Source organism: Lates calcarifer, linkage group LG11 (assembly GCF_001640805.2).
Source record: "Lates calcarifer isolate ASB-BC8 linkage group LG11, TLL_Latcal_v3, whole genome shotgun sequence".
Taxonomy (NCBI): Eukaryota; Metazoa; Chordata; class Actinopteri; family Centropomidae; genus Lates; species Lates calcarifer.
Window position 1 is genome coordinate 165,472 of NC_066843.1, and position 12,223 is coordinate 177,694.

Sequence of the window (12,223 nt, forward strand, 5' to 3'; positions counted from 1 at the left end):
CAGGGCCGGGAGAGGGCCCACGGGCCGCGGCTTGCTCCGCGCCGGTGCAGCAGCTGCAGTGAGCTGTTCACCGTCTGTCCCGCAGGAGGCGCCAACAGCCGCCATTTTCCTCTGAGCGGAAGAAGGAAGAGCAGAGGGGAAACATCCAACTCCGGTGGAAAAAATCCAACAAAAACACAGAATTCGTGCGATGGACGTCCCGGGACCGGACAGCGACTGGAGGAGCCCCCAGTTCCGACAGAAGGTCGTCGCTCAGATGTGAGTTATTCCCGCTCCGAGTCGCGTTTTTCAAGCTATATCACTCCCTCTGCTTCTGTTAGCCGCATGAGCTAAGCTAACGTTAGCGCGGCTGGAAACAGCGTCACCGACAAACCGTACTGTGAAAATCCGTAAATTAAGAACGAGTTGTGAAAAAACAGAACTAGCATGGGTCCGTTATCACGGCAGGGAGGACGTAATGAAAGGTTCAGGTCCAGTCTTTAATTCGGCTCAGATAAAATGAACAGAATCAACTCGTAATATATAATTTCTGACAGATATCTTCGGTAGCAGCTGATGCTCAGTGAAATCTGCACCGTAACCATCAACAGCAGCTTCATAATCAGAAGATAATGGATTATATATGTTTGTCTATTATGAGAGTGTAAGAAGTTTCAGTTTAGTACACAGAGAATAATTTAACCAAGTACTTTACTGTACTCCTTTACATGTCCCAGTACTTTATACTGTATCAGAGGGAGATGTTGTAGTTTTCACTGAACCGTGTCTGATTGATCGACCATAAAGAAATAACTAACCAAGCAACTGTACTGATACTGTAGGTTAACACTGTACACACAGCAGTTTATAAAGCCTTTAAAATGATGATCATACTAATGTGATTACTCTGCTTAATGAGTACTTTTACCTTGGTACTTAAAGTATTTTTGATGCTGAGGACTTTTACTTGTAGCAGAATATTTCTACACATCAAGCATTTTTAAAAACAATGAAAACATCAGGAGATAAAGATCTAAAGGATCAGTAATCAGACTGAATGTAACAGGAAGTGATGGTGACCATGTTCACCATCACTTCCTGTGTTTGTCCTCTGTGACTGTGGAAAATGACGAGTGTGTTTCTGGTGTTTCCTCCCAGCGAGGACGCGATGAGGAAGGCAGGAACCGCACACACCAAGTCCAGTAACGACATGGAGAACCACGTCTTCGTTAAAGCCAAGTCCAGAGTGAGCTGATGTTTCTGAACCAGCATGAAAGAGCACAGAACTGTTTTCATGAAGGTCTGACTGAGTTTTCCTTTACAGGAGGAGTATTTATCTCTGGTGGCGAGGCTCATCATTCACTTCAGAGACATCCGTGAGTATCTGACCACGAGCTTCAACACGTAACAATCTCAGCGGCCACGTGAACACAGGGAGTCTGCATGTCTTCAGAAGGCCTTAAACAGTTTTTAAAAAGCCTTGAATTTCATTTAGGTAGTACTTACCTGGCAGGTGTCGGTTGTGGCAGCACCTGTGCTCCTGCAGCTCGCAGTGATCAAACGCACTTTTTACAAGCTGCCGATGATTTGATTTCTGTCGTCGTTGATCAAACTACACTCATTCTACACATCTGATTCTGCTTTTGGAGACTGGTTTTCCTCAGTCTGATCGACCCCATCAGCCTGTTTGGCTTCTACTAAATCTCCACTTTGAGATAGCATCAAATAAATCACTGTCGTGCCAGGGTCAAGGGGTCAAAGGTTGAATCATTGACTTTCACAATATAAAACATTGTGGCCAGATAATCGTGATTTAGATGTTTAAATACTGGACATCTTTTTCATTTCAGTTTTATTTTGAAATATAAAAAAAGCCCTACCTGTAAAAGTACCTGTGAAAAGAAAAACGGAGCAGTTACCACAGCTTATTGTGAGTACTGGACCCTGTGCAGGACTCAGTTAAAGTGAACTGTGCAGAGACTCTGCTGATGGAACAGGATGTAGTTTTAGTTTAAGTGTAAGATCCTGGTCAGATTCAGGTTCTGGTCTGGTTCAGGAGTCCGGACTTGGTCTGTTCCCCTGTGATTGACTCACATCTAAACATCATGTTTTATCTGTCGACTGTCGGCCAGGAAAGATGAGATGTTGAAAGACTTTATGAACCTGTTGAGTCTACAGAGGCTGCAGCTGTAAACTGACTACTTACTAACGACCGGTGTCTCCTTTACAGACAAGAAGACCCACGGAGGTTCAGGTAGGCGGACTTTGTTCTGGTCTCTGTTTGGTTCCTCTTTCATTTGAGTTTTTCTTTGCTGTGTTCTGTCCTCTGCCGGACCTGTCACTACCAGACTCATGGTGTTCATGATTTCTGCTGTGCATGTTGGAGCTGCGTAATATTGTCTGTTGTCTACCCTTCTGCTAGATCCCATGAATACCCTGACTAACCTGACAGGGGTTGGAGGGGGCCCGGGCGCCATCGGCATGGGGCCTCGCCCCGCCGGTGCTCCAGTGGGTGGCATGGGGGCCATGGGCCGATGCAGATAGGCCAGCATGCCATGGCAGGGGTGGCTGGAAACCCACAAGCCAGTGAGTGTGTTTCCTCCATGTGGTGTGTGTTTGCTGTGAATGCACATCAGTGGTTGCTGGCTGCGTCTCAGCTGCGCATTTTGGCGTCAGAGCCGGTCTTACTTTCAGTCTCTGCTTTGGCACGTTGTGTGTGTTTGAGACTCCAGAGCTCTCCTCAGACTGGTTCTGAGCTGTAGACCGGGTCGGTCCTTCACCTCCGTCTGTTCGCTCCGCAGTAGGGGCCCAGATGCCGATGCAGCAGATGGTGCAGGCGCAGCAGCAGCAGCAGCAGCAGCAGTCCATCCAGTTCCAGCAGTTCCAGCAGGCCCAGCAGCAGCAGCAGAACGCCATGCAGCAGCAGAGCGCCATGCAGCAGCAGCAGAACGCCGCCATCCAGCAGCAGTTTCAGGTGCAGCAGCAGCTGAGGGTGCAGCAGCTGCAGCAGCAACAGGCCCAGAACCAGCAGCAGCAGAACCAGGTACACCACCACGCTAACAACACGTCTGATACACATGAGAACACAAAACGGTATCATCTGAGCTCTGACAGCTTCAACACCCAGTTCCCTCAGACCAGCAGACCTTCAGACCTGAAGTCTCACTGAGGTTATCTGAGGGTGACGGTCTGTGATGCTGCTTCACTGTGAAGTCACTAAACTCTGATATACTCTGTAAGGACGTTAGATGAAAGTTGTCCAGGTCCTGAAAAAATATAGGAAGTGAAGCAGTCCTGAGTCTTTTCTTAACTTTGTGTTTGAGTAGTTTTTAGTAGTGATCAGGTAATGATGCCTATACTCCAGTTATTATTCCTCTTCTGTACAAATTATCTTGCATAACCACTCCTGCAAAACATACACCAGAAAGTGTGGTTCGATCAGGAATAGTGTCGTATGTCTGTTAGTAACGTTTTTATTAACCCTGAGTTTAATTTGCTTTCTGATAGCTGTTATAGTTTTTATAAAATCTCAGTTTAAGTTTTATGTTTTTCATTTTTTACAGTGTCAGAGTTTATAATGGGTGTGTATTGCACGGAATGTTCAGGGTTAGTGTGTGTGACATCATCACTCTAACTGCCACCTCTGAACATTTTACCATAAAAATCAGATTCAAACCTCTTTTAATTCCCACAGTTTCCAACCTACACAGACACTTTCTATATGAAGACGTAGAGAAATGTGTCCTCTCTCACCCAGTGTGACTCCCATTGTCACATGACTCACAGTTTGTGAATAAACCTCCTCCAAACACAGAGAGCGCTGACCCACAGTCCCATAGACTGCCATGTTAAACTGAGCTCTGAAGCTCTGTTTTAAAACTGTGATGGAGCCTAAACCGTAAACAGGACGTCCACATATAAAACATCAGAGTCTTCACTGAAGCTCTGTGGAGCTCAGACTGAAGAAACTGGGCTGATGGGAGTTGTAGTTTTTGAGCTGTGAGGGTTTGATGAGAAGTTTCGGCTAATGACCCGGCCTGGGGCCCAGTCACCATAGCAACCAGTGACTCAGCTGTTGGCGATGACTCAGCAGTTTATGGGCAGAATCATAGACTGTATAAAGATGGATGTCGTTTCCGGGTCTGAAAAATGAAGCCAACGTTGAAGTGCCTTAAACCTGCATTCTGTCGAATGGCCGGCAGGGGGCGAAAAGACGTCTGTTTGTACTGAAGTCTATGAGAAAATGGCCCTGCTTCTATCTCGATTTAATATCTCAGTAAACATTTTCCTGATGAGTTTAAGGTCTCAATCACTAGATGTAAGTCTTCTTCAATACAACACAATGTTGATTTTGTAAATTACGGCCGCGTTTAGAGGAAAATAGATGATAAAGCAGGGTATGCTTTAGGGTGTGGCTACTGTGTGATTGACAGCTGTCAATCTGGTGAAGTGATAGCACATTTTAACATTTTGTTTGCCCGGAAATATCTTGTTCAGCGTTCGGTTGTATTAACAGACACTCCAAGGAGACGGCTCTCCATCTCTTGGTAAGTACATTGTGTTTTAAGCCTGTGTTTCGCTAACCAAAATTAACGTCCCTCTATCACAGTTACGGGAATTATGTGTTCCCACCCTGTCTCTGCAGATGCACCAGACCAGGATCCAGCAGCAGCAGCAGCAGCAGCAGATGGTGCAGCTGCAGCTCCAGCAGCAGCACGCTCAGGCTCAGGCTCAGGCCCAGGCTCAAGCTCAGGCTCAAGCTCAGGCTCAGGCTCAGGCTCAAGCTCAGGCTCAAGCTCAGGCTCAGGCTCAAGCTCAGGCTCAGGCTCAGGCTCAAGCTCAGGCTCAAGCTCAGGCTCAGGCTCAGGCTCAGGCCCAGGCCCAGTCCATTCAGCACATGGTCCAGCAGCAGCAGCAGATCCAGGTCCAGGGTCAGCCTCAGCCGGGTCAGATGCCTCCTCACTCTCAGCAGCAGCAGCAGCAGCCCGGCATGGTGCCTCAGTCCCTGGCTGGACAGATGACGTCTGCTCAACACGTTCCCATCAACTCTCTGAGTCAGCAGCAGCAGCAGCAGCAGCACCAGCTCAAGCTCCAGGCCTTCCAGGTGAGACCGAGTTCACTGTCTGCATGTCTACAAAAACTCCTGCTTATACTGCACCTGGTCTGTCCTCTCCACCACAGCAGAGTGCACTGAATCAGATCAATGTTTGGTATCAGCAGAGAAACCTGAGCTTTCAGAGTAGACCTCCACTTGTTAAGTGTGACGTCACGACCGATGAAAATCCTGTTTCCTGGTCCAACTTCTCTGAGTCTCTCCTGTTTTCCAGATGCTGCAGATCTGAGTCCAACAGCTGTTCAGTCATTCTACTGCTTCACTGTGACAAGGAAGAGAAGAGGAACTGACTGCAGCTGATAGGTTACAGTTTTTAAACCGGTGAAGAAAAACAAAAAAGATGTTAATGTTAGCCAGCTAACCTGGGGGACCTGCTTTTAACAGTGAGTGCTAACATTAGCTAAGTTAGCTGGCTAAAGTTAGCACCCACTGGAGTCAAACTTAGCTAGCTATTTTCACTATTTTTGGCAGCACAGAAAAGGACACAGAAAACAGCCAAACACAAAGATTACTAGCGTTTACTAGCAGGTGCTAACGTTAGCTAGGTTAGGTGGCTAACTTTAGCATCTGCTGGCATTCTTTATTTCTCAGATCTCAGATCTGTTCAGACAACACAGACTCAGCACTGCAGCATCTGGAAAACAGGAGAGACTCAGAGAAGTTGGACCAGGAAACAGGATTTTCATCAGACATGATGTCAGAAAGAAAAACGTGGATCAGAGCTTCTCTTACCCACAATACCTTTCTTCAGGAAACACAGCGTAGAGTTGCAGTAGTTTTGCTTACCCGTCCCTCTGCTTGCATGCCTTGCTGTGTGTGTGTGTGTGTGTGTGTGTGTGTGTGTGTGTGTGTGAAAGCAGGCCCGTGCAGCCCTGCAGCAGCAGCAGGCCGCAGCGCAGCAAGCACAGCAGGCCGCAGCGCAGGCGCAGCTCAACGCAGCCGCCGCAGCCGCTGCCGCCGGATCTGGACAGGTGAGACCGCAGCCAGCTCAGGTGCTTTACGTGTTTATGGCTCTGAATCAGGTCACATGCTGCTGATTATACGACGCTCTCACCAGACGTCAGCATGTTCACTGAGGGGGAGAACATGTAAATCCAAAAAACATTAGATTGCAGTAGCTACTGCTAACTAATTAGCTAGCTAGCTTGATAACATTTAGCTGATACAAAATGTAATTAGGAAGCACTCGTTAAAACTCCTGATAACTGATAAAAAATGACTTCGATCACAGACTCCTCTGATAGGACCTTCTATGTAGAGGAGCAGATTAGACAGTCAGCAGTTTGTGAAAGGTATTTCCTGTCTGGGAGTTCATAGCTACAGTCCAGAACTTTAATCAGTTTCCTGAACCCATCGTTCTCTGCTGAGCTCAGAGGTTTCATGTCTTTAACTGAGAAGGAGGAAACTGTGTTTGTTACATTCACACTTCTTTTTGACGACAGGATAAATGTTAGTGTTGGTTCAGCCCTGTTAGCTGTTAGCTGTTAGCCCTGTTAGCTGTTAGCCCTGCTAGCTGTTAGCCCTGTTAGCTGTTAGCCCTGCTAGGACTTGGTGTGGACGGACAAACAGCATCTTCATCCTCTCTGTGTGGTCGCTGGGATTAAACCTTTTCAGCTGATTGTAAAGATTTGTTTTGTTTCCATCTTTGTTGGTACCGACCGGCGACATGTTTTTCAGACCGTCTTCATCTGAACTTCGTCACCGTGACCTTTGTTGAACAGTTTCCTGAGGATAAAGTCAGTTCTTCACTTTCGTGCCTCTCTCTGATTCCACTCATGTTCCTGAGCTTTCTTTACCTCATGGGGATCAGATAATGGGTCTGTACTTTGATGTGCAGCTGCTGCCTGATTGGCTGTTGTTGCATTAATGCTGCCGTCTGATAGGTTGTTAATAAAATGCCCAAAATGAATAAAAATGCCCAAGTTTATCGTCTTAATCCACATCAATTTTGTCGTGATCCCAGATCGGGATTGTTTCATCGTTCAGTCATATTTGGTGGATGGATTCACAGTCGAGGATTTATAACGATGCTAAAACACGCTTGTTCACAAAATAAAATGTTCATCATAATGTTCATTCAGACAAACACACATCATGCGAAGCGTCAGTCTGAGAGGTCAAATGGCCGATGTCTGTGTTGCGTTGTGTGTCTGCCTCCTCTCTGCTCACCTGTGTCTGTTGTGTGTCCTCTTCTGAAGCTGGTTCGTCCTGGGATGCCGATTCCTAACCGGCTGCCTCGAGCCGTCAACCCCTCCATCCCTCCTCCCAACACTGCCGCCGCTGCCGCCGCCGCCGCTGCTGCCGCCGCTGCCGCTGCGGCGGGCGGACAGCCACAGCAGGTATTTACCCCCAGTGTGACCTCTGACCTCTGAGCTGTCGCTGTGCTTCTGTCTGTCAGTGGCCTCTTCTCCTGCTCTGCTGCTTCCTTTAGGCTGCAGCCCCACCACCTCTGATTGGCTCCTCTGTCCAATCACCTCCACAGGTACAGCAGCATTCGATGATGTCATCGCCCTCACCTGTGCAGGTCCAGACGCCGCAGCCGATGCCTCCTCCCCCCCAGCCGTCGCCCCAGCCCCCGACCTCACAGCCCAACTCTGCCAGGTACGATGAAAACCTTCAGGTGAAACAAACCGACTCTGATTCTGGATTTTAAAACGCCCCCCCCACTCTTCTCCTCCTTCTCCTCCTCCTCCTCCTCCTCCTCCTCCACCTCCTCCTCTCTCTAGCTCTGGTCCCACGCCGTCTCCGGGGGGTTTCCAGCCCAGCCCCTCCCCTCAGCCCTCACACAGCCCCGCCACTGCCAGGACCCCCCAGAACTATGGAGTCCCCTCTCCTGGACCACTCAACACTCCAGGTACACTCACGACTTCACTCTGATCTCCCTCCTGTAGAACAGCTGCTGGTTCACCTGTCCTCACCTGTCCTCACCTGTCCTCACCTGTCCTCAGGTAACCCCAGCTCAGTGATGAGTCCAGCCGGAGCCACATCTCTGGAGGACCAGCAGTACATGGAGAAACTCAAACAGCTCTCCAAATACATCGAACCTCTGCGCAGGATGATCAACAAGATCGACAAGAACGAAGGTCCGAGCCGATCGATCGATCAGCTGATTGGACGCTGAGAGCTCCTACATTGTTTTAATATCTTAACATTTATTTAGTTGATTTTCCTCTTTGTTTTTTTACTGTTAACAGACAGAAAGAAGGACCTGAGTAAGATGAAGAGTCTGTTGAACATCCTGACTGATCCAAACACCAGGTAACATCCACGCAGTTAAAATGAGATCAATCGTTCAGACCAGCTGATGTGTTCTGTAAGCTAATGAACTGACGTGAATACTGTAGCTAATGCTGTCCTGCTTTGGTGCGCACAAATAAATTACAACATGGAAACAAATAAGCAAAAACATGGGAACAAATTAGTTAAAACGTGGGAACTAATTGTACTTTGTGTGTTCAGTATGTACCATCACTGTCTGTATGTGTATATATTATGACCCCTCTGTGGCTCTGTTTGAGGTGCTGTGTAACCTCCTGTGTGACCTTTGACCTCCAGGTGTCCTCTGAGGACGCTGCAGAAATGTGAAATCGCTTTAGAGAAGCTGAAGAACGACATGGCCGTGGTGAGAGCTCGTCCTCCTGCGTCTGTGCTCGTCACGTTGTTGAGTGTTTTTTCTCCGATCAATAAAAGTTTGTCTCTGTTGTTTCAGCCGACCCCCCCTCCCCCCCCTGTGCCCACCAAGCAGCAGTATCTGTGTCAGCCGCTGCTCGACGCCGTCATGGCCAACATCCGCTCTCCGGTCTTCAACCACTCCCTGTACCGAACCTTTGCCCCCGCCATGGCCGCCATCCACGGACCGCCCATCACGTAAGTTTCACCTCCCACAGCCACAGGTCAGATTTACAGGACGATTGACGAGTGTTGTGACGCTGCCCCTCCGTCCCTCAGGGGTCCAAACGTCTCAGGTCGGAAGAGGAAGCACGAGGAGGACGAGCGGCAGACCATCCCCAACATCCTGCAGGGAGAGGTGGCTCGCCTCGACGTCAAGTTCCTGGTTAACCTGGATCCTTCGTTCTGCAGCAACAACGGCACCGTGCACCTCGTCTGCAAACTGGGTCAGACGGCAGTGACATCTGAAACACATCAGGTTATCAGTTTGTGGTGTTAATGTTTGTTTTTGTTTTTGTTGACAGATGATAAAAACCTGCCCAGTGTTCCCCCACTGCAGCTCAGCGTTCCTGCTGATTATCCTGAGCAGAGTCCTTACTGGGCCGACGACGGAGAGCAGTACGGTGAGACCACAACACAACAACAACAACAACACAACACAACACAACAACAACCACAACCACAACAACAACAACAACACAACACAACACAACACAACAACAACAAACAACAACAACAACAACAAACAACACAACAACAACAACACAACAACACAACCCAACACAAACAACAACAAACAACACAACACAACACACACAACACAACAACAACACAACAACACAACACAACAACAACAACAACAACACAACACAACAACAACAACACAACACAACACAACAACAACACAACACAACAACACAACAACAACACAACACAACAACAACACAACACAACACAACAACACAACACAACACAACAACAACACAACCACAACACAACAACAACAACACAACAACACACAACAACAACACAACAACAACACACAACACAACAACACAACACAACAACAACACAACAACAACACAACACAACACAACAACAACAACACAACACAACCACAACAACACAACCACAACAACAACACAACAACAACACAACACAACACAACACAACAACAACACAACAACAACACAACACAACCACAACAACAACAACACAACACAACAACACAACCACAACACAACAACACAACACAACACAACAACAACAACACAACAACACAACACAACAACAACAACACAACACAACACAACACAACAACACAACAACAACACAACACAACACAACACAACAACACAACACAACAACACAACACAACAACAACACAACCACAACAACAACACAACACAACACAACAACAACACAACAACAACACAACACAACACAACACAACAACACAACCACAACAACACAACACAACAACAACAACAACAACAACACAACACAACAACAACACAACAACAACACAACAACACAACAACAACAACACAACACAACCACAACAACACAACCACAACAACAACAACAACAAACCACAACACAACAACAACACAACACAACAACAACAACAACAACAACAACACAACACAACAACAACACAACACAACAACACAACCACAACAACAACAACAACACAACAACAACACAACACAACAACAACACAACAACAACACAACCACAACAACAACAACAACAACAACACAACAACAACACAACAACAACACAACTAACAGATGGAGGCAGTGGTATTCCAGCAGCTCCTGGTTAAATCCCTGTTTTTGTCAATGGAGTCTGGTAGAGATATATAGATGTTTCTGGTTAAACTAAAAGGATCTGACTTTCTGTCCCTATCGCTCATTTACACCTAATAACATGAAGTAATTATAATGAATTTTATTTTGAAAGGATCAAACCCTCTTTAATCTTGTCTTCCTGTCTCCAGGTGCGAACAGCTTCCTGCAGACGGTCCACAGGAACATGACGTCTAAACTGCTGCAGCTGCCGGACAAACACTCTGTGACGGAGCTGCTCAACACCTGGGCTCAGAGCGTCCGCCAGGCCTGTCTGTCCGCAGCCTGAAGCCCCGCCCACCACCACCACCGCTCACCTGACATCACCTGCTGCAGACACAGTAACCCCACCCTCCGACACTCACACTGTTTACATGGACACTACGTTCGGATCTGACCTCAGACCAGTTTCATCTGTTGAAGTTCTGTAGAAACACTAAAGGACGGTTCTGGATAAAACTGACTCACTCCGTATGTGGCAGCTGTCAGACCTGGATCAGACCTGGATCAGACCTGGATCAGATCACATGACTTCAGCCTGGTAATAGCCCAACAGTCATGGTGCGTTCAGGAGTTAAAATGAGGGTGGACAATAACATTAGCAACAGATCCCTCTCACAACAAACAGAACACCTTCAGAACATCTAGAACCCTTTAATCACCCAGAACCTCCTGTAGGACTGAATGAACCCACTCGTTACTGGAAGAACCATCTTAGAGATCCTCAGAACCTCCTGAGAGACCTAAAGAACCCTCATAACTCTTCTCCATCAAATGAGCTCAAAATTAGATTGAACTCAAGAACCCAGATGATCCCCTAGAACTTCCTGAAAAACCTAAAGAGCCCTCTCATGACACACAGAACACATTCAGGACCTCCTTAATCCTCCAACATCAGAACCTCTGGATCCAGCTAAAGGACCTAAAGAACAAGATCCACTACAACCTCCCTGTTCAACCCTACAGCCGCCTTAAGGAACCCTGACCTCAAAACCCCCAGCAAACCTGAAGAACCACTTTGAGGACTCGATGAACGTCCATATCAATCCTTAGAACCTCAGAGGACCCAGAACCCTCTGGGTCACCTCAAGGACTAAGGGAACCCTCCAGTCACTCCAAGAATCAGACCTTCTCTCGTTCATATTTGACTGTGGATGTGGGAAATGATCCAGCTGAGGTTATGTAGTCTGATCCCGACATTATTCCCAATGCATTCTGGGTAGTCAGCAGTGGTCGTTGATCCCGTGGCCTCCGGACCTCGCTCCATTCAGAGGTCCATTAGTCAGAGAGCAGATTTTAGGCAGAGCCACTGAACATAAAGGGAACGGACCAACATGTAAACAGCTCAGCTGTCATTTATCCTGACTTGTATTCTGCTCCCTGAACGCATCATGAGTTAGTTTGTGTTTCTTCTTTAGTTGGAATGAGTTTCTGTTTCAGTTTTGTACCACAACAGAGGACAACGATGTGGAGGAAAAAAAAAGGTTTGAAAATATAAATGTATTTTTTTGCTATTTTAAATAAAAACTTTTCAGTTCAGATTTTTACGTCCTGGAGTCGTGGTTGAAGGTTTGATATATCCGTCAAGATTAAATGATCGATAGTTTAGATT

At 47.1% G+C, this 12,223-nt stretch overlaps 1 protein-coding gene across 1 annotated transcript; it reads left to right on the top strand.

The window, feature by feature from the left end:
- Nucleotides 1-75: 75 nt before the first annotated feature.
- LOC108891028 (mediator of RNA polymerase II transcription subunit 15-like) lies at nt 76-12,150 on the top strand. The gene is given in 19 exon segments (XM_051073915.1): nt 76-258; nt 1,138-1,225; nt 1,304-1,355; nt 2,210-2,233; nt 2,402-2,499; nt 2,502-2,565; nt 2,781-3,022; nt 4,625-5,083; nt 5,950-6,063; nt 7,291-7,431; nt 7,575-7,693; nt 7,819-7,946; nt 8,041-8,175; nt 8,287-8,350; nt 8,648-8,714; nt 8,802-8,959; nt 9,041-9,207; nt 9,286-9,384; nt 10,764-12,150. Coding segments are annotated over 19 exon segments (2,424 nt in total). The 5' UTR covers nt 76-190; the 3' UTR covers nt 10,901-12,150.
- The last annotated feature ends 73 nt before the right edge of the window (nt 12,151-12,223 follow it).